The following is a 22,633-nucleotide window of genomic DNA, read 5'->3' on the forward strand; positions in this document are numbered from 1 at the left end:
GTAACAATAGACACCCATGAACCATTGAACCGGTCGCAGGCTCGCAGCAGGCATTGCTCATGAAAGTTTGCACTTGCATATAGCTTGATATAGCTAAGTGACCCAATGTAACGAGATAAATAAAAATAATATAATTGTGGCTTTCCATCACACAAGGGTCCTTATGTTTCAAGTGGAATAAGGTCCTTTTTGTCTGAAATTATAACAGAAATTCTGATAGAAACGTCCTTATAAGCACATGAAGCATAATAACCTGCTCTGATGGATGGCCACTACGTATATAAAATGGGAAACAAGTTCCTTATTTGGGCTCCATTACAAGGGAGCAAAATTGTTGTTTACCTCTCATGCTTATCTATTTCATGAGTAATATTCGTAAGTATATGTATTATGCACGCGTTGATGTCTTTTGTACTACTGAGATACTTACCTAATTTTCTTTAATTATTTGACTTTCATAATAGAAAAAGTTTTATTTTAGATGACTTGTAGAAAAACCATTGTATACAATAGTGATATAATCAAGCTTTTCAATCTCGTACCTACATTAGACCTAACACGGTACTCGACTGAAAAGCTGTCTATTATATTATACTATCACGATTGTATAAAATACTAATGTCTCAAATTAAAAAAAAAGTAAATATTTTATTATAATTGTCTGTCTAGTTTGACTAATTTGTCAGTATAGAACATGTCGAAACTATAAGGGATCCTAGTTGACTAAGGAACCTTAAAAACGCGCGTTAGCGTGGACGTCTCCCCCTCTTATCTTCTTCTTCCTTGCCGCATCCGGCAATGGCGACCCCATTAAGGATGACTGACGTTAGACCGGGCCGTGTCCGGGCCGGAGCTTCCGGCGCTTCGATTTCTATGGAAAGCAAGAAAAGTAAGTAAGTAAGCGCCGGAAGCTCCGGCCCGGACACGGCCCGGTCTAACGTGAGTCATCCTTTAACAATTCTTGTCCGGATTATGAAATGCCCTAATGTGGCTCGCAAAACCAAACTTTGTCTTGAAGATGCGGTCACAGGATGCGCAATGGAGTTGTCAAGTCGAGTTGCGGGTGTACGTGTAGGAGGGCTTAGGTTGTGTCTTGCGGATATGAAAGCGTGGACGTACAAAGTATACATACCATTCACTGTATCAAATAAAATAATGTGCATGAATTTTATGGCGATTAACTAAGCCATTTATATTGATATACCTAATAGTTGCATACTATCGCGTCACGCATCACTGCAAAATATGAATTTATTGCAAAGATATATCAGAGAGCTTGTTGGTGATTTTCTCTACGTAGCATTTGAAATAGTTTAGGCGTAGAGCATACAGTGACTGGAGCCTTTCAGTAGGTAAGAATTATTTTACCTACAGTTACCTACTAACTAAAATGGTTTGCCAGAATTAATAAGGTAGTCTAGTTGTTTTGAGAACTCTTTATTGCTTCGCAATATCAGGTCGCTTGGTGCCCGCCACGTCGGCCATGGCGTCGGCGACTTGGTCGGCCACGGCGGCGCTCGCGTTGACGCCCATCAGCCCGACGCGCACCGCCGCGCCCGACGTGGGGCCCAGCCCGGGCGTTATCATGATGTTGTGGCTGTGAAACAGTGTCAATACATATAAGTAATTATTTAGGACAGCTCCCATAAGGTACATTGGGCATAAGGTAGCTTCGACAGCGGGGTAATTTTGAAAATTGCTTATACATATCTATACTAAACTATAAGTATATAAGTACCTACTGTTTTACTTATTATAGCAAACAGTAGAGTAAAGGATGACTCACGTTAGACCGGGCCGTGACCGGGCCGGAGCTTCCGGCGCTTCGTTTTCATCACGCAAGCATCACGTGATCACCTGTCATGTCATAGAAAAGTAAGCGCCGGAAGCTCCGGCCCGGTCACGGCCCGGTCTAAAGTGAGTCATCCTTAAGTGTTGCTGAAGTGTTTCTGGTTTAGTAGAGCCATATTCAAAACTAGCTCTTTCCCACGGCTTCGCCCGCGTGATTTAAGAATCTATGTCGTTTTGTCTAATCTACAGGGTGCGGGGGAGGCAGGGAAAGGAGATCTATGAAAATATGGTTTTATAATGAAAAGCAAAATATGGTTTTTATGGTTTATGGTTTGTAGGTAGAATATGGCAACGGGAATTAAATGCACTTATTTTTTAGCCACCGTGTATATATGTAGGTCCTTACGATTTTTTTGCATTTTACTTAGAATCGAAACCTAAACTTTATAAGAAGCAAACAGACAACCACCTTGTTGTAGCACCTTGAATGTTCTCATAACGGATGCAGGAAATTTCCCGATGACTTACTACTCCCGCCCCGTCCGTCCCGCCGCGCCGCCCGCACTCGCCTAACGTCTGTTACAACCGATTTGCTCCGAAACTAATGGACCGTTTGAATTGCAATTGGGCACAACGTCCCAAAAAAACATAAAAACGACACACATATTGATATTTAGACATTTCAACCCCATTGCACCCCAACAGAGGAAATGGTTTTTCACGTCCGCCACGTTGGATTTTAATATCGTTGTTGTTTTCGTAATCAGCGACCCGATAAACCATAGAAACAATACCCATGTTGATTTTCAGACTTTGTCACCACATTCCCCCTTTCAGGGGTTGAATTAAAAAAAACCTGAAACACGTGTTTATTCATTTATCGTTAGGAATACTCCTGTGAAGTTTCGAATAAAATAGTCTAACTAATCTTGTTTCCCCATACAAACTTTGGACCCCCATTTCACCCCCTCAGGGGGTGAATTTTGAAAAACCCCTTCTTAGTGGATACTAACGTTATAAAAACTACCTATTGTGAAAAATTCAGCTCTCTAGGTCCAACGGTTTGGGCTGGGCGTTGATAAGTGAGTCAGTCAGTCAGGACTTTTACGTTTATATATATAGAAGATTATTACCCCGCTTTCAAAGTTACATACTCCAATGCACCTTACGGCACAAAGCACGAAACATAATAGGGGCGTAGCGTATGGAATTGGAAACAATTTAATCCCCCATATTTTACCGGCTGTCGGGGCCCGGGGGTGACGAATCTTAAGGGGTCGTCACATCTAGCCTATCATTTTGTCGGACAATTTCTGCTACCTTGATGATTTTCTTTCTTTCCCTGGGACAGAAACAAATGCTTTTCTCTCTTCCTCTCAGCACAAAGTTCTCAGTCTACTGAAAAAGGATAGGTGTAATTACCCTTAGAAGTGTAACTTACTTGTCCCTCAACTGAGCCACGAACTTGTTGTGCCCCAGTCCCTCGGGCAGCAGCACGGTGGTGACGGCCGCCATGCGGTCCTCGGGCCTGCGCACCAGGAACTGGAAGCCGTGCGCGCGCAGGCGGGTGAGGCGCGCGTGGAGGCGCGCGGCGGCGGCGCCGTGGCGCTCCCACGCGCGGGGGAGCGACTCGCGCGCGAGCCGGGACAGGCAGGCGCGCAGGGCCCAGAGGAGGGGGAAGCTCAGTGTGTGGTGGTAACTGGTGGAACAAAAGACGGGGTTTTTAAGGGTTTTATAAGTCTAGTGAAAAGACGGGGAGGTTAATACGCATCGCTTAATTTTCTTATAGGGTCATCTATAGGGCAGACTTGATCCCAGGGGAGACTTGGTCACCAAAATTATTCCTAAAACCATAATAATTTGCCAATGAATAAAATTACCGTCCTAAAAGGAACCAATCGCTATATTGTTCTTATTTTAAGAACATAGTAGATCCACTAAGTCTCCCTAGTCTCCCCTACTATCTCGGCACGTTAGTTTGATTTTAAAGTCAAAACAACAACTTGTCGTGATTAGCGCTGAATGGGTTAATGCGTTTTCCAATGGCTGTTGCGGCCTCTATGGGTGGTGGGGTGCTTGCTGGGGTGGGGTAGGTAGTATAAGATAGTTTTCGGTGTATGCCGTAAGCAACGTACCATCACACTATTCACACTGTATGGGAATACAGCAAGCAGCAGTCCGTCAGAAGTTGACGCCCTACGTAGCGTTGGTAATGAGCATTGAGCATTGCTCCGGTGTTGTAATCTAACAATACTCACAAGAAGGTGTCGTCGTAACAGTTCCACTGCTGAGCCAAGAGCTTCATGTCGAAGTAAAATGGCGGCTCGTGGCTTCGATTGTTTATTTTTGCCCTGAAATAAAAATCAATAGTTTGTAGATACTTTAAGTTTGTACTTATTACAATAATATAAAATATACAAAAAAAATCCTGCTTATGCTTCAACGCTAAACCGATTTAGTTGAAATTTTGTATAAAGATTGAGTCCTGAGGAAGGACTTTGGATAGTTTTCATCCCAAAAATCATCCCTTAAGGGTGAGAAAAGGAGGGTGAAAGTTTGTATGGGAAATCAATAACCGCTGAACCGATTTAGATGAAATTTGGTATGGTCTACATCTTTGATCGAGTTGAAAATGATACCAAACTTGACTTAGTACCTAAACTTAAACAGTTATTAAGCTCAGACGTAGCGCAAACTGAAAACCTTACCGCATAGGCCCGTCCACGCCCCAGAAGTCCATCAGGAATGGCTCCGCTCCCAGAGACACCACTGTGTCTACTAGCAACTGAGCTCCGTATTAATAAATATAAATGGGGTAACTCACTCTGCACGGGCGCTGAAAGCGACAGGTGCTATTCCGGCCGGCCCGCTGAGTGCTTTCTGACATGCGGTGTAGGCGCCGTCCACGCCCCAGGAGTCCATTAGGAATGGCTCCGCTCCCAGAGACACCACTGTGTCGACCAGCAATAGAGCTCCGTATCTATAAAACAGAGAAGCATACAGATATTCAGCAAAACGATTAGCCTAGCAGTCCTAGCACCTAGCACCCGTAACGTACATACACATTTTTGAACACATACTCGCACATACTCGTTCTGCTTGCCAAAAAATAAGGTGACATTGTTATGACCTTTATTTAACACTGACAACGAATTATAGCTGAAGAGAGATGACATTTGACGATACACAGAACTTACATATATTTCAGGAGTAAGTGGCTCCCTATTCGCTTACGTCGTAACTCACGTTTTATCACTTCTGTATTCCATTCGTTTTAACCCCGCAACTCCTCGCTATCTCAAGAACCGTTTCAGCTATCTCCGTTCTGTTAGGTCCTCCCAGAATTTGATTCCTTCTGTCCCGTCATCCTCGTCTATATTCTATAATAATTCATTCGCTTTTCAAGCTGTTCGACTATGGAATTCTCTGCCTATAGACTTAAGGTGCGCTCAATCTCCTAATTATTTCAAGAGACTTGTTAAACTTCACTTTTTATCTGCTCCGTAATACTTCTATCTGCTTGCTTTTCCTTATAGCTGGCATTTTCACGTTTATCTTTATATGTGTATTTTATTTTATTTTTATATGTATGGTATATTGTATTGTTTTGTCTTTTTATGCGCTTGAATTCTTTTATATTGCATTTGACATGCCATAAACTTAAGCGACAAGATCGCCTGTAGGCCGAGCACATGATTGGCGCGACAGTATCTCGCCGCGAGATAGACTAACCGTCTTTTACTAACTGTATGATAAAGGGGGACAGGTAGTCTATGTCGCGGCGAGATACTCTCGCGCCAATCATGTGCTAGCCCGGCTGTTGTTTAACCTCCTTTTTGTATTCTTTGTATTGTTTTCTGTAATAAGGTGTGCAATAAAGAGTAGGTATTGGTATTATATTGAGTTTCACATGCGTGCGTAGTCAAAATTGCTGCCAGACTTCTGAACACAACACTAAACTGGAAGTACTTCCACGATCCCCAGAATTGAGTCCACCGACCCTATTCTGGAATAAATAATAAATAAAATAATCACCTGTGGCAGAGGTCTCCCAGTCCTTCCATGTTTTGTAGCGTGCCGGTGGAGGAGTCGCCGTGGGTGATGAACAGGCCGGCGGGGCGGTGCCGCTCCAGGGCCGACTCCAACTCTTCAAGGGAAAACGTCGTGAAAGGCTCCGGAGTCCTGATTGTCTCCACTTTGATGCCTTAGAATGAAAATAGATTGAATGATTGTAATTAACTAGGTACATGGTGCTTTAGAGGCCGGGTATAGCGAATCGCCACTAAAATCACTGGTGACAATATTATCATTCAATTTCAATGAGGATAAATAAGCCTATTGGACTGGACCATTTAAAAATAAACAATGGATGCCCAGAAATCGGTGCTGACAGCCCGGACCACGCGTTTCTCAGGTAAAATTCTGAGCAGCAATGGGTACGGGCCCTCGCCCACTGGCTTTTTGTACCGGCGACGGTAGCCGTAGCGTGCCAAGATCGCGCGGGGCGGTTCCATAGTCTTTCCATGGTACTTGGTACTGACTCACCATATCTCCTGGCCATGTCCTTGGCTCGCTCGTCCCAGATCCCACGGCTGGGCACGAGCAGCAGCTCCCCCGGCGCGAGCAGGTTGCTGATGACGGTCTCCATGCCGGCGTGCCCGGACCCGCTGACCGCTAACACCAGCTTGCTTCGTGTTTGGAAGGCGTATTGGATGCCGGCGCGGATGTCGGCCATTACCTGAAAATGCGGAGAGAAACACAGTGAGAGCGCAGGCCTTTAGCAGTAAAAGCCTCATTCGCACGAGAGTTTAAACAGCGTCGCGTTAGAAGTTAGAAGTTCCGTGTATATCCGAATTTTATTACGGAAATGGATTTAATATTGAAACGGTTTGAAATACATAATAAAAATCGTTATAATATTACCAATCGTCGGATTTGTCAATTAAGCGCTGGTCGCCTCTCCAGGCACGCTGCCCTGAACGATATCATCCGCCGTTCTCTTGCCACCGTCAACGCGCCGGCTATCCTTGAACCAAACGGCGTTTTGAGGGACGACGGCAAGAGACCGGACGGTATGACCCTGGTCCCGTCGAAGATGGGACGGGTGTTGGTCTGGGACGCCACATGCGTCGATACACTAGCTCCGTCCCATCTACCAAGAACTTCGTTCAGGGCTGGGGCGGCTGCCAAGGCGGCTGAAGGCAAAAAGTTCGCAAAGTGGCCCACAATACCACTTTGTGGCATTTGGTGTCGAGACACTGGGGCCGTGGGGTCCAAGCGCAAAAGTTCTTTTTAAAGAACTTAGCAAAAAGCTCGTCGACGCAACCGGTGACCAGAGAGCTGGCGGCTTTCTCTCGCAGCGCATAAGTATTGCCATTCAGCGAGGGAATGCTGCCAGCATCTTTGGCACAATGCCGCGGGGGCCTTATTTAGATGTTTTTTAATTAAGAGTAGTTTTGTTTTTTAATTTTTTTTATTTATAAGTTGTTATTCTTAGTTACTTTTAATTTTACTTTTAATTGAATAATAATAATCGTCGGAGTTAAGTCGGCACAGCAATATTAAATAAATACTAGCCCATTGTTAAGCTGTTATTGCACTGCACTACCTACTTCTCGGATGAAATAGGAAAGTAATTATCCATTTAACAACAATAAAGCCATTATTCCACCCCGAATGGTCATTACCAGGCATCGTAAACTGCGAGCGAAATACTAAGTAATAACCCTAGTACTTCAATGGATTTCGCTCGCAGTTTACGATGCCTGGTCATTACTTATTATCAGAGTGATTATCTACTTCATTTACACCCAAGGTAAGTATTTATCTCATTAAGCAACTAGAAGTGTTATATCCTTTTATGAAATTATGAGGAAATCCCAATTAGTAGGTAATTAGGCATACTGTTTAGGCATTCATTGTAAGAGGTTTGCACGCGAGGGCAGACAACTTATCGGTTTGGTAATTTATAATTGACCACTTATACGTATCTACACCATGAAGATTGTAGCACCTTTTTAAATGTTATTTATACTAAGTTATATCCTCTTTGTACTGAGGTACTGAGTGATCTTGTTACGTTGGTAGATCATACTTACTAAACAACTTTTACTATGTGACAGCCACGAATACGCAAAAAAACCGGTCAAGTGCAAGTCGGACTCGCCCACCGTGGGTTCCGTACATTCTATTATTTGTTGTTATAGCGGCAACAGAAATACATCACCTGTGAAAATTTCAAGTGCCTAGCTATCACGGTTCACGAGATACAGCCTGATGACAGACAGACAGACGGACAGCGGAGTCTTAGTAATAGAGTCCCGTTTTTACCCTTTGGGTACGGAACTCTAATTAACTATCATCAATTTCAGCGAATATTGTTAATCGGATTTTTTTAGTGATTCCGAGGTTGGCGCCACAGTAAAACTTGTTCAGTATGACCTACATAATATATTCTCCTCGGGGCCAGTAAACAGATACGTTATAGTACTCGGCGCAGGCTGGCGATATCACAGGTGCCGCGACGTTAGGGCCTCTGCTACATAGGGCCACAGTTCGCTTGGCCCCCGGGCCAGTTAACCACTCACGTTATAGTACTCGGCGCAGGCTGGCGATATCACAGGTGCCGTTAGGGCCTCTGCCACACAGGGCCACAGGTCGCTTGGCCCCAGGGCCAGTTAAACACTCATGTTATAGTACTCAGCGCAGGTTGTCGATATAACCGGAGCCGTTAGGGCCCCTGCCACACAGGGCCACAGGTCGCTTGGCCCCGGGGCCAGTTAAACACTCACGTTATAGTACTCGGCCCAGGCTGGCGATATAACAGGGGCAGTTAGGGCTTCTACCACACAGGGCCACAGCTCACTTGGCCCCAGGCCAGTAAACACTCACGTTATAATATTCGGCCCAGGCTGGCGATATAACAGGGGCAGTTAGGGCTTCTACCACACAGGGCCACAGCTCACTTGGCCCCAGGCCAGTAAACACTCACGTTATAATATTCGGCGCAGGCTGGCGATATAACAGGGGCAGTTAGGGCTTCTACCACACAGGGCCACAGCTCACTTGGCCCCAGGCCAGTAAACACTCACGTTATAATATTCGGCCCAGGCTGGCGATATAACAGGGGCAGTTAGGGCTTCTACCACACAGGGCCACAGCTCACTTGGCCCCAGGCCAGTAAACACTCACGTTATAATATTCGGCGCAGGCTGGCGATATAACAGGGGCAGTTAGGGCTTCTACCACACAGGGCCACAGCTCACTTGGCCCCAGGCCAGTAAACACTCACGTTATAATATTCGGCGCAGGCTGGCGATATAACAGGGGCAGTTAGGGCTTCTACCACACAGGGCCACAGGTCACTTGGCCCCGGGCCGCACATCAGTGGCTTCGAGAACTGCCTGTCAGATGTTACGGGCGCTTCGACGGTCAGCTCGTTGGACGCCATTGCTGAAAGTCAATTTGCAAATTAACAGAACTGAAAAATAGATCCAAAAATCCGAGCGGATAGGATGTATAATTTTCAATTTCAGTTTTCATATTGGAGATCGCCGAGTTGAAAATCGTAACAATCGATCGTAAAAATCGTAACAACAGGTAAGCGTCTAAAATACTTACCCTAAATACCTTGTTCTTTTCTTTTATTGAATAAATTTGTGTGTATATTTAAAGGTTTTACGAGCTGCACACTACGAGAGGAGAGATAACAAAGATCGAATGGAAGGCGGTTACTTATCTGCGTGGAAACTCAGCCAAGAATCAATCCTTCAAATTAACCTAGATTACCTAAGGCAGGAAAACTTCACGGCACGCTTAAGAGGGTTTTCACATTGTCCGATCCGATAAGCCTGGGACAATAAATAATTAGTTTGTAGGGAGAGAAGCAACGTGTAACAAGGAAAAGATGCCACAGGCAAGTACCCGGTACAGCTACCGATTCGGTCTGTACGGCGCCAGTCAGGACGAAAGACCATGAGGAGAAAGTCCGATCCGATGTCGGGTATCGGTTTGAAGTCAAATCTAGGTACCTGTAAAGGATTTTCTGTATATATATTCTTGTAGTCTTTGTCGTGCTCTAGTGCTCTATCACCTGTTGCTGATTTGGGTTTTTTGTGTGCATTCGATGTGGCAAGAAATGCCACTTATACTGTTTTTATTACTATTGAACTATAACAAAATGTTGGTGGTAACTACTGGGGGAAAAAAATACACCTTTTACTACTGGTAACTACTGGGAAAAATAATTCCCACTAAGGTAAGGTGAGGTGGGAAAAAAAATCCCAGTAGGTATATAGTTAATTACCACTGGTAACAAGTTGGTGGTAACTAGTGGAAATAACCCGATCTGGAATGCCATCCGCTGTGCTGTGCCCTACCACACAAAGCGAGATAATATTCACAATGCCCATACCTCTCTTTTCGTAAACCCTCGCAACGCTCAGGATTTCACTTTCGAACCACTCGTTACGCTCGTGGCTCATACATATAAATTCATTATATTGCGGTAACTAGAAATAAAATTGGGGGTTAGTAATATTTAGGAACTGGAGCTATGTAGAATGATGCCCTTAGGCAGCAATACCTTGTTGAGCTATTAGGTGTGTTTTCAGTTTAGACTTGAACCTACTAACAGTCATGCTCTCCCAAATAGGAGGTGGAAGGTTGTTCCAGCATTTCGTGGCAGCATAACGAAAACTGCCACGAAATGCAGTATTGTGCCTTGGGCAAACCAGTCGGGGAACACGTCTAATACGACGCTGGTAGAAGACCATCTTATCATGCAAATATGTGGGTTTCTTGCTGTTGCAAATACCAAATAAGAGTGGCAAAATGTAGGGTACGTCGACCATCCATATTTAAAAGCTTGTTCATGTTGAGATACGGAGTAATATGGGATCGTGGGGGTATTGGAAAACAAAAACGTGTGCAGGCGTTTTGCAGCCGTTGAACGATTTTCTTAGTACGAGAGAGTAAGCAGTTACCATACACCGTATCCGCGTAGTTAAGCTTGGATAGGATGAGTGTGTCGCACAATTTAACACGCATGTCTACACTATTATATAAATCTTCATTTTTAGTTTTAAAGTGTGTCGACAGATGGCCCATTCTGTCAAATGCCCCATTACACACACAAACACAGTTTACGCACACTACCTCAAGGTTCTATTTTGAGTTTGGTACTGGCACTCCTTTGAGAAATTCAGACTGTCAAAGCGTTGCTTTGTAAGGTAAGAAGACGGAGAAAAAACACTGTTTATATAACTTTCCTTGTTTGTTCATGTCATTATGTAACGTATTTATGTAACGTAATATAATCCTAATTAATTTGCCTGTTGACTTTTGTATTAAGATAGGTACAAACAGCAACACTCTTAACTGTTCATCGATGGACCTTATGCCTCTCGTAATAAGGTTTACGAACTGTCAGTTAACAATGTGGGCGGTGGTAGGTATGCGGTATGCGGTTTGTAAAGATAGACCGAATAAAACCTAGAAGTTATTTTAATAAGTCAGATAGATAATGTTATTTACAGTGGTCGGAATTAGGGGACCTAAAATACATATTCGTCGCGAGAGGAAGTAATATAGAATGGTTACAACCGGGTAATAGTTATTTGTTATACAAGGGTGCAAAGTTGTATTTTACCCGCGAGTGTGGAATTGAAACACGAGAGCTAGCGAAAGGATTCTATAGTTGAACCACGAGCGAAGCAAGTGGTTCTAAAATAGAATCTTGAGCGTAGCGAGTGTTTCAACACACGAGAAGTAAAATACATTTGCACCCGTGTGTAACACAAAACTTTTCCCCTCACTATAGCGAGGAAAGTGCAACATCCACAGGCGTTAGATCATCTTCATCACTGGAATCACTTATTTTTTTACGATATTATAACAGAAACCACTGGAAATTCTGATTTTTACGTGAGTCGGTAAGAAGTGTTTTTAAGTAAAAAAATTGTTGACAATGTTGACGTTTATGTTCTGACGTATGAAATGTCAACAATGCGTTTTGAAATTGCATCGACTCAACTTGTGCGTTGACTTCCGGTTCGAGCGCCATCTTGATAGTTAGCATCGTGATTAATTACTTTGTTTTTTGCTCATTAATATTGTTTAAAGTGTAATATCGATAGCTTATTATCCAGTAAACTAATGTGGTAGTGTGCAGTGAATGGAGAATTAATTTTGAAGCGCGTTTAACCACCATCTTGGAGTCAACGGCCGGTAGTCCACGTGCTTCTTGTAAAGTCTAGCTATCGATTTACAAGAGCTAACAAATCACCGTACACTGTCTTGTACAACCGTACAATTTTTGTCGTTTTTAAACCTCTTAATACCTTGATACTGGCGAAATAGTCTCACTGGGCTGAAGCCATAATTTTAAAAGAAGAAGAACTTGTGCGTTCAGAATTATATTTATATAAATAAAAAATCTAACGTTTCTTATGGAAATTTAAGGTTTATGAGTTAAAATTATTAAATAAAGCTAAATTTGGTCCTTTTTATTAGATTCTCAAACCATTTATTTAATGATAATTAATATCGAACGAACCATTATTATGAGCGTTTTATTACGTTTTGTTATCTGTCAAGCTACTTAAACACGCTCCATCCAAGGTCAAATTACTTTCCCCACTAGTGGATAAAATGCGTTTTTCCCCGCTTGTTTTAAAGGATAAAAGACGGCTTTCCGAGCTAGTGAGGGGAAAAAAATATTGTTTCTTGAATACCGGGTAGGTAGGTATCCGATATTTATCGGGGTACCTATTACTGGTACTAGTCGTGTTGTTAATCATTTATGCTTTTACTTACAGAACAGGATGTTTTATGTTAATCTAAAAGTTATAATACCCGTCTGTCGGAGAACACCTGTCTGACTCAGAATATTAATTAAGTAGGTATATGTATAAATGTAAATTATTAAATTTTATTTATAGATTAAGTTTGTAAATATGCATGCACCATCTGTACAATATTTGTATGCCTAATGGCTAAACATAGTGATACTGATATTACTAATACCTCCTTTATACAAATGTATGACCTATGAAAACCTATGTTTTAAATAAATATATGATTTATAACTATTTCTAGTTACAGTTGGTAGCGTTTTAAAAAGGGACCTTCTAAACCTAACTATCTATTTAACTCGATAACGGTAACATCAATAAATACCCGGTATTAAAGAAAAAAAGTCCGGTTGTAACTATTCTATATTATGTCCTCCTGTGATGAATAGGTATTTTAGCTCACCTAATTCCGACCACTGGTTTATTTACTAAGAAGCTAATGATAAGGCGCAAAATGAAATGAATGGAAATTGAACTTGTAAAAATTTTTACAGTACATATGGTGCTACTTTTTCGCACTAGTGCGGGAATGAGCACTTTTCGTGCATATGTCGAAAGTTTAAAGGGCCATATGTACTGTAAAACGTTGTACGATACACGTGCGAAAAGGTAATTCGCAACTCGTGTCGATTTAAAACACTCCCTGCGGTCGTGTTTTAATTTATCGCCACTCGTTTCGAATTTCCTCTTTTCCGCACTTGTATCGTAAATAACTATTTCACCACACCAGCTGGTAAAGGCTTGATTGTTCAAAAACTGATAAGAAAGTTGCATTCACGTTGCATTTGTGAGTATAGTACCTTCTATTTAGAAATGCATCGCGTAACGAATCAAGCCTGAGATATGTGGGTCCTAAGATACCTACCACTTTCTGATTTACGTCACGTTAGGCGGACGTAATAGCATATTGTGCAACATGGGACGTAAGTTAAGTATTACAAACGAGGTATAGATAAATCGCGACGGCTTGCCGGAGCGATTTATAGACCCGAGTTTGCAATATTATTACGCCCCGAGTTACACACAATGTTTTTCAACTCACTTGCGATACAAAAATGAAGTATAAAGACAAAAAACTGTTAATTATAATACTAGAAACTTCATAACTCCCTAGGAAAACGCTTTTTCTATAGTTCCCGCTAAGCCTGCGTGCAATTCCACATTTACTAAGCGAGTGTGATGAAATGTTATTTCTTCTTCTGTGCATTGCTTCTCACATTTTTTGGCACAAAATGTGAGACGCAAATACACATTGGACAAGTGGAATAGGTACGTACCACCCTTAAGACCTCTACAGTATATACGTAGTCATAACATAACCATAACCTTCGACGGTTTAGTCTGTGCGTTGTCAGTATATGGTCAGTATCTACTCAATCAGTCAGTTGACGTCTTTGGCGGTAAAACGGTTGAATATTACATAACGGTACAGTCTTACGTCATAATATTATCGGCATCGACGTACAGTAAGTTTCACTTGCCCTCACCAAGGGTGCGATACTCCTCGCTTCGGGCAAACTCGGCTCCGTTCGGCTCAGCATTGCTCCGAGCAATTATTAGGGTTGGCACAACTTGACGTCCCTTTGTGTGCACGACCACAGATAAGATAATGACTTCAATTTTGACAACCCTAAATAGCCGAAAGGGATAGTGCCATATATTAGAAAGGGATAACATTATTCGACCCTGAACCGCTGTCAAACTTCGGTTTTGTAGGAAGTGTCCTTTCTGTACGGTAGTACTATTATTTATTATTATTTTAAACTTTATTGCACATAAAAAGTGTACAACAGGCGGACTTAATGCCATTATAGGCATTCTCTACCAGTCAACCATAGGGCTAAACAGAAAAGCGTCAAGGTGGGTGCACTGAGAGAAAAAAACCAATAAAGAAACGCAACTTTTGAGCGAAGTAAAACTTCTACATGCATAATATAATAATATGCTTAATTACATCTTATGACTATTATTCTGTGCCCTCGCACATTTTAAACATCAAACCGGGGTATTTTAATACTTACAATAAAATGCCAGTTCTAATTTAAATAAGTTTATTCCCTACTAAACATTGCATTTAGATGTACTCTGTGTATTTGGGCATCTTGTTCTTCATGAGGGTGCTGCCGTCGTCCTTGTTGTAGCCCACCTCGTACTCGAATTTCGGGTGGTTGTAGATGACCTGAAATAATTACTGCACGTTAATATTTTTTTCCCCTCACTAGCTCGGAAAGCCGTCTTTTATCCTTTAAAACAAGCGGGGAAAAACGCATTTTATCCACTAGTGGGGAAAGTAATTTGACCTTGAATGGAGCGTGTTTAAGTAGCTTGACAGATAACAAAACGTAAAACGTTCATAATAATGGTTCGTTCGATATTAATTATCATTAAATAAATGGTTTGAGAATCTAATAAAAAATACCAAATTTAGTTTTATTTAATAATTTTAAGTCATAAACCTTAAAATTCCATAAGAAACGTTAGATTTTTTATAATGATGTTAAATATAATTCTGAACGCACAAGTTGAGTCGATGCCATTTCAAAACGCATCGTTGACATTTCATACGTCAGGTCAGAACAGAAATGTCAACATTGTCAACAAATTTTTTACTTAAAAACAATTCTCACCGACTCACGTAAAAATCAGAATTTCCAGTGTTTTCTGTTATAATATCGTACAAAATAAGTGAATAGATTCCAGTGATGAAGATGATCTAACGCCTGTGGATGTTGCACTCTCCTCGCTATAGTGAGAGGAAAAGTTTTGTGTTACACACGGGTGCAAATGTATTTTACTTCTCGTGTGTTGAAACACTTGCTACGCTCAGGATTCTATTTTAGAACCACTCGCTTCGCTCGTGGTTCAACTATAGAATCCGAAGTGCGAGTCAGACTCGCGCACGAAGTGTTCCGTACCATTACGCAAAAAACGGCAAAGAAAATCACGTTTGTTGTATGGGAGCCCCACTTAAATATTTATTTTATTTTGTTTTTAGTATTTGTTGTATTGTTGTTATAGCGGCAATAAAAATACATCATCTGTGAAAATTTCAACTGTCCAGCTATCACGGTTCATGAGATACAACCTGGTGACAGACGGACAGACAGACAGACAGCGGAGTCTTAGTAATAGGGTCTGGTTTTTACCCTTTGGGTACGGAACCCTGAAAATGCCCCCACACGCGAATACTAGCGTCAAGAATTCTTGCGTCCGCATCTCCATTTTATCGGTAATATCGGTCATAACCGGCGAGCCAAATTGGCTTTGGCGTCCACACCACCTGATTTGATCAGACAATTATCAGATTGGCGAAATATTGTTCCCGACTGATGGTGGTTATGCACGTGCGATAGAGATAGGGAACGGCTTGTAGATATACTAATGTTTCGTGCTTATCGTCCTTACTTAAGATAATTCGTTTGGTTATTAGCGTGGCATCAGCGAATGGACCCTACGGAATACCAGCGCTCTAGTTTCATAGCTACATAGATAGAATAAGTAATAGTAGTATCATAAAGAACGGTCTCGCACCGCCCGCCCCGATTCGAATGACCTCGCCCCGCGACACTAGATTGACGGCCGATTGCCGACCGCTCAGTACTGTTTTTAAACAACTTACTCACACAATGACGCATGCCGCGTGTACAGACGTGCCATTTACACATAGAAACGCAAGTGATTTTTGATGTATAGCGTGTCCGCCCTGTGATAGCAATATGCTGAGTTCGGCCCATTTCGTGTTCTGCTTTTACGGTTCCGTAGCCAAATGGCAAAAAACGGATATCTGTCTGTCTGTCTGTCTGTCTGTCTGTCCGTCCGTATGTCACAGCCACTTTTTTCCGAAACTATAAGAACTATACTGTTGAAACTTGATAAGTAGAGGTATTCTGTGAACCGCATTAAGATGTTCACACAAAAATAGAAAAAAAAAACAATAAATTTTGGGGGTTCCCCATACTTAGAACTGAAACTCAAAAAAATTTTTTTCATCAAACCCATACTTACCTATGGATAAGCCTTCAAAATGATATTGTGGTTTCTAATATCATTTTTTTCTAAACTGAATAGTTTGCGCGAGAGACACTTCCAAAGTGGTAAAATGTGTGTGTGTGTGTGTGTGTCCCTGTAACTTCTAAAATAAGAGAATGATACAACCAAAGATAGATATAACTCCGTAATAGATGGATACAGTCTAAGGAAAAAACGTGCCTCGAAAATCAAGAAAATTTGATGCTCGTTCAGAGGGCGCTACTAGTTTTGGCCTACAGTCGAATAGATGGCGTTGACGGTTTCGTTTGTTATTTAACAGTTTTAACGCATATCAGTGAAAGAACATGGGTCAAAATCATAAAAATAATTAATGCAAATAAAATAATCATTTATCTATATTTAAATACATTCTATCGTATTTTTATAAATCTTCATTTTTAGTTTTAAAGTGTGTCAACAGATGGCAGTGAATTTACTGGGGTTACAAAATTTACTATGACTGTACCGCTCTAGTATAAGTTACTCTATGATACAACTAAAAAAATATATGATGTACATTACCATGCAAACTTCCACCGAAAATTGGTTTAAACGAGATCTAGTAAGTAGTTTTTTTTTAATACGTCATAAATCGTAAACCGCAATTTACCTTTCATTCAATCGACTCAAATATAAAAATAAAAACATTTAATTTAATAAACATATTTAAGTGAGGGGAACAAACGTGATTTTATGCTGTTTTTTGTGTAATGGTACGGAACCCTTAGTGCGCGAGTCCGACTCGCACTTGGCCGGTTTTTTTTAACGCGCGTTGAGAAAACGCTTGTGAGAATGAGGCTTAACCGTACAATTTTAGTAGTATTTAAAGCTCTAAGACCTTGATACTGGCGAAATAATTAAGTTTAGATAGGTATTTCGTATTATCCTACTTTTAATGTTAAGCAAACCTTGTCAGTAGAAATTCAAACTTTCTGTGGGACGATGACGATATCACGATATCCCTTCGCGCCTACATTTTTTTAATTTGTCGCCTTTTTCTACTGACAAGATTTGCTTTACCAACTATATGTGCCCCTACTGGTCATTTGTCACCCTCTTTTCACTTTCTCCTCTCATCTACTCAAAGGTTAACTGGAAGAGATCCCTCAAAGGGATAAGTTCGCCTTTGTACATCTTATTATTTGTACCATGTAATTTTTAATAAGTATATTTGTACAATAAAGAGTTTACTACTACTACTACTGTACTACTACTACTACTGGTATTTATAGGGACACTTCCAAAAATTCTCATTCTCAACGATCTCAGGTCGGCCGTCTTCAATTTTCAAGTTTTCAACCCTGGCGTGTTATATAATTAAGGAAAAATCTTAACACCGCGTTGTAGAAATTCCGCTCTGAGGGATAAGCGACATCTAGTGAGCATTTCAGACACTATTTTTATGATTAATATTTTTTTTGTCATAGACCCATTGAAACTATGTCAGATGATAGTTTGGATGTTATTGTCAATTTAAAAAATCGTGAGCCGGTTGTATCGCGGTGGAAAGACCGCCGGCTGGTAGCATGAACATGTAAAAAGACGCAACCTTACACCTTTTCGATAAATATTTCAAATTATGAAACAGGATTCTCCTGACCTTTTCCCTCTCATAAGCATCATCAGGGCCGGTTATCAGCTCGGGCACGTCCAGCCGCGGTATGCTGAACAGGTTCATGAGGTAGTGCTTCTGGTTGGTGTAGAGCATCCTCTGGTCTGCCCACTCCACCTCGCGGGGCAGACGCCAGTCCTTCATCTTAGGCTCCTCGCGCTCCGTGTATTGCTCGAAGTTGAGGCGCTCGATATCTTCGACAACCTGAAAAATATATAAAATGTTGAAAACTATAGTTAACCTTGCAGCATCTAGATTCTAAATTTCTGAAAGCATTTCTGAACAACTTTAGACAAACTTTATCGAACTACAATGCTGCACTGACCGTAACGATCGTAAGATCGTAACAGCCTTTAAAATGGGCCTATAATAGATATATGTGACGTTTTTGACCAAAAGGTACCACATTGTCGGTTGTCGATTAGGTTGATTTCTAATTAAAGCTATATGGAAATAGCGCCTTACTGACAAGCGACAATAAGTACCCTTTTGATTGAAAATGACACTAATGCAGTTTAAAAAAATAACACAACAGTCATAAACCTAAAAGTACTATCGGACTGTATACAATTGCAGGGCTCTATACCCCAGGGTAGCGTCCTTGGATGTATTTTATTCCTCATATATGTAAATGATTTACCCAATACTATAAATACCACAAGCGTTCTATTCGCAGATGATGTGTCCCTTTTGTTTAAATTTGATGCAAAAGATGACTACAACGCTCGAATAGAGGATACGCTTAATGAAATAAATAATTGGATGTTGGATCATAACCTCATAATAAATACTAGCAAAACCAAATTAATTCAATTTAACCCTCGTCAGAGAACGCCTTTAAATATAGAGTTAGCAATGTTTAATGAGGAAATAGAAGAAGTGGATAAATGTACATTATTAGGATTAACTTTAGACACTTGTCTTAACTGGAAAGATCACATTGCAAAAGTTAAAACAAAAATGGCAAAATTTCTTTTTGTATTAAATACTTTACGAAGAACAACAAGCTTAAAGACAGCTATGTCAGCCTATTTCGCCTACGCGCATTCTTGTTTGCGCTACGGAATCATAATGTGGGGAAACAGCACTGATGCAAATGAACTGTTTCTTATGCAAAAAAAATGCATTCGTATACTGGCGAAAATTTGGTGCCCAGCCAGCTGTAGGCCGTATTTCAAAGAATATGAAATTTTAACGTTATCTGGCATCTACATCCTAGAACTGGCAACTTTCGTGCGCAAAAATTCACACATATTCAGACGAACTCAAAGTCGCCGAAGAGAACTTAACCTAGTAATACAGGCATCTAGTACCCAATTGTTTCGAAGCAGCCCAAACTATGCTGCGGCTACTTTATATAATAGAATCCCTAACGATATTAAGTCGGAGGATAATATAATAATATTTACTAAGAAACTTAAAAAGTACTTAATAGAGAAATGTTTTTATTCTGTAGATGAATTTGTAGCGGGCAGTTGTGGTTAAATTTAGTTTAATTTGTAAATATGTATATAATGTTAGAATAAGTAATTAGTGTAGATGTTGCAACACCCGAATCGGGTAGCATGTAAGAACTTCTTGTAATATTTAATACCTTTTGTACCTACTACATGTATGCAATTGTGAAAGAATAAAGAATAAAGAACCTTATTGCAACGTCCTAAACCTTAGTGAAGCCACTGACCAAACATAATCCTTAATGCCATGACATAAAATCTAACAATAGCAATAGCCATTAGTTTAGTATACATACCATTTGACGAACGGTCTGGCCTAGTGGGTAGTGACCCTGCCTATGAAGCCGATGGTCCTGGGTTCGCATCCCGGTAAGGGCATTTATTTGTTCGATGAGCACAGATATTTGTTCCTGAGTCATGGGTGTTTTCTATGTATTTAAGTATTTGTATATTATATATATCGTTGTCTGAGTACCCACAACACAAGCCTTATTGAGCTTACCGTGGGACTTAGTCAATTTGTGTAAAAATATCCCTATAATATTTATTAAAAAAAAAAAAAAAAACGATCTCGCCGCCGCCGCTCCAGTCTAGCAGCACTAGCAGTTCAGAGATCAAATACAATCCTTACTGCAATGGCATAAGATTTACCAATGGGTAGTCATAAGCAGAGCCCGGAATTTTTGCGGCAAAACAAAAGACTGTCGCAATTTTGCTAGAGTACTTTGAGAAATTAATGATAATGATTATCTACTCATCACTGTCACAAACCAAATAGTATAATGTCATTTGCTGCTGTGTGTACTGACGTAGATTTCGAAGAAGAAATTGCGCCTGTTTCTATATAATTTTATGAAAACCTTACGTAAATTTACTTATTATTATTTTATTTATTTATTGGTGGACCATTTTTTCTTTCATTAACCAATTATGGATATCGATAAAAAAATGTTTCTAACTAGCAAGATTGCGACAGTCTTTTGTTTTGCCGCGAAAATTCCGGGCTCTGGTCATAAGTTAAACATACTAACCACTTCAACCTCGCCGCCGCCGCTCCAGTCGTACACCAGGAGCTCAGCGTGGGTGGAAATGTCGCGTAAGTACTTGTTTTTGTACTGGCGCTCCATTTCAGTGAGGAAGCCGGGCGTGAGCGCCTTGCCGCTCTTTTCGTAGTCGTGACCTCGCTTCTGGATCGCCGCCTGGACCTGTAAATACAAATACAAGCTGGATTTTCGATTTTGAGGCTACATGTATACGCACTTGCAGTTGCGATAGTACAAAACAGTTGTATACTAAAATCAAAATCGTGGTCTCTCTTGTGGCCAACTGCCGTAAAAACTTTTTTATACTACGTCGGTGGCAAACAAGCATACCTACAAGCCTGATGTTAAGCAGTTTCCGTAGCCTATGTACTCCTGCAACTCCAGAGGAGTTAGATGTGCGTTGCCGACCCTAACACTCCTCTCCCTCGTTGAGCTCTGAGTAGGGTAGGGTCTAGTGATATTCGGCTGCGGTTTTCTGTACCTCTATTTTGGACGTAGTTTAAGGACATATCCAGGTCTGGACATAGACTTCAACGTGTTATACAAAATTAATGAAATTGCCAATTCTTTATGAAATTATAGTCCTATAGTAATAGTTGTTCAGTTTGACCTGTGTTTGTGTCCTGTGTATTTGGAATATGGCTAAGAATTGAAAAAACACTATTTTATTGATCCAAGGTTTACATAGATCACATTCAGTCATCAAGCAACATCTACAGATGTTAAATATTAACAACAACTTAATTAACATTGCTGGGCCAAAAGTTAAGATTGATTTGGATTATTATTTAAAAATGTGTAAAAAAATTAAGTGATACAATATTAAATTCAACCACAACTTATTTAAAATATAATAGAATTTGACTTTAGGCCTTAGGGAAAAGTATTTAAATATGTGTGTTATTATATGTATGTGTATTACAAACTTACAACTAAACTGGCCCATGTAGTTTGTTTCTTAAAAAACCATAATATACTAACCTGGCTTACTCCCAGATCCAAGTAGACTACCAGATGGGGCCTCATCAGCTCTTCAATAGTGTTATTCTTCAGTTCGTAGTACACCGAGCGGACACCCTTGCTGATGTACTTAGAGGCATACATGGCCTCCAGAAACACAAAGTCAGAGTAAGGAGACCTCTCCAACACCACTCCTTGGCCAGTGTTGAAAAGATGAACCAAAGCATCAATGTACTGGCTGTAGCGAGCAATGTAAGACATAATCTGGAAGTTTCCAGCCAAACGGTGGTTCGGGCACTCATTGAAATTCTTATGATCGAAGGTCCTAGTGTCTTCAGGAACCAAAGGGTCGAATTGCCTCAGATCACACCCATTTGGCCTAATGTAGTGATGGTCCATGTTAGCCTCAGGGAAATGCTTCATTCCCAGGTCCTCAGCGAGGCTCGCGGCGAATTTAGTCTTTCCGACCGCCACGGGGCCCTCCACCACTATCACTTTAGAGTTCTCATCAAAGCGGTGCGTAGTCCTGTCGAAGAGACTGCGGATCAAGGTGTAATCCTTGTTCTCATAGTCGAAGGGGGCCTTCTTCGGAGGCCTCGCGGGCAGAGACTCGCGGAGCGTCTTGCCAGAAATGTTGCGGTGCTGTACGAAGGTGCAAGCGGCTATTTTACCTCCATGACTTGGGCTGATGAACTTGATTACCGAGGTTTTTATTAGACCAGCCATACTGGTTTTGAGGTATCGTCCTGTGATACCTGTAATTCAGACTATTGTAGAAAAAATAACTTACATATCAAATTAAAATAATAAAAGTGATTCTTACCTCAAATAATCATAATAAAAATCTATTCGTCTGGTTAAAACTGTGACATAACACAGTCAAGGTTT

General features: G+C 40.9%; 2 protein-coding genes across 2 annotated transcripts; both read right to left on the minus strand.

Annotated features, from left to right (window-relative positions):
- Positions 1-1,437: 1,437 nt before the first annotated feature.
- LOC134751269 (alanine--glyoxylate aminotransferase-like) lies at positions 1,438-9,243 on the minus strand. Its single transcript, XM_063686652.1, has 7 exons — positions 9,083-9,243; positions 6,337-6,529; positions 5,827-5,995; positions 4,616-4,771; positions 4,050-4,142; positions 3,233-3,490; positions 1,438-1,597 (listed from the first exon to the last, which is right to left on the minus strand). Exons 1-7 carry the CDS (start codon positions 9,239-9,241, stop codon positions 1,438-1,440), a joined length of 1,188 nt encoding a protein of 395 aa, XP_063542722.1. The 5' UTR covers positions 9,242-9,243.
- A 5,435-nt stretch (positions 9,244-14,678) lies between these two features.
- On the minus strand, positions 14,679-22,471 carry LOC134750878 (NADH dehydrogenase [ubiquinone] 1 alpha subcomplex subunit 10, mitochondrial). The gene is made up of 4 exons (XM_063686116.1): positions 21,767-22,471; positions 20,774-20,947; positions 18,274-18,489; positions 14,679-14,823 (listed from the first exon to the last, which is right to left on the minus strand). The coding sequence occupies exons 1-4, from the start codon at positions 22,469-22,471 to the stop codon at positions 14,719-14,721; spliced, it is 1,200 nt and encodes a 399-aa protein (XP_063542186.1). The 3' UTR covers positions 14,679-14,718.
- Between the last annotated feature and the right edge of the window lie 162 nt (positions 22,472-22,633).

This window comes from Cydia strobilella, chromosome 21, assembly GCF_947568885.1.
Source record: "Cydia strobilella chromosome 21, ilCydStro3.1, whole genome shotgun sequence".
Classification (NCBI taxonomy): domain Eukaryota; kingdom Metazoa; phylum Arthropoda; class Insecta; order Lepidoptera; family Tortricidae; genus Cydia; species Cydia strobilella.

What these genes read in the sequence shown, in the direction of transcription:
- LOC134751269 (XM_063686652.1), bottom strand. Translation starts at nt 9,241, where the DNA reads ATGGCGTCCAACGAGCTGACCGTCGAAGCGCCCGTAACATCTGACAGG. An exon ending in CCTGCGCCGAATATTATAAC is followed by an intron (nt 6,530 to 9,082) that starts GTGAGTGTTTAC and finishes CCGCATTTTCAG; the next exon opens with GTAATGGCCGACATCCGCGC. An exon ending in CTGGGAGACCTCTGCCACAG is followed by an intron (nt 4,772 to 5,826) that starts GTGATTATTTTA and finishes TCTGTTTTATAG; the next exon opens with ATACGGAGCTCTATTGCTGG.
- LOC134750878 (XM_063686116.1), bottom strand. Translation starts at nt 22,471, where the DNA reads ATGGCTGGTCTAATAAAAACCTCGGTAATCAAGTTCATCAGCCCAAGT. An exon ending in TGGATCTGGGAGTAAGCCAG is followed by an intron (nt 20,948 to 21,766) that starts GTTAGTATATTA and finishes TTGTATTTACAG; the next exon opens with GTCCAGGCGGCGATCCAGAA. An exon ending in ATGCTTATGAGAGGGAAAAG is followed by an intron (nt 14,824 to 18,273) that starts GTCAGGAGAATC and finishes TAATTATTTCAG; the next exon opens with GTCATCTACAACCACCCGAA.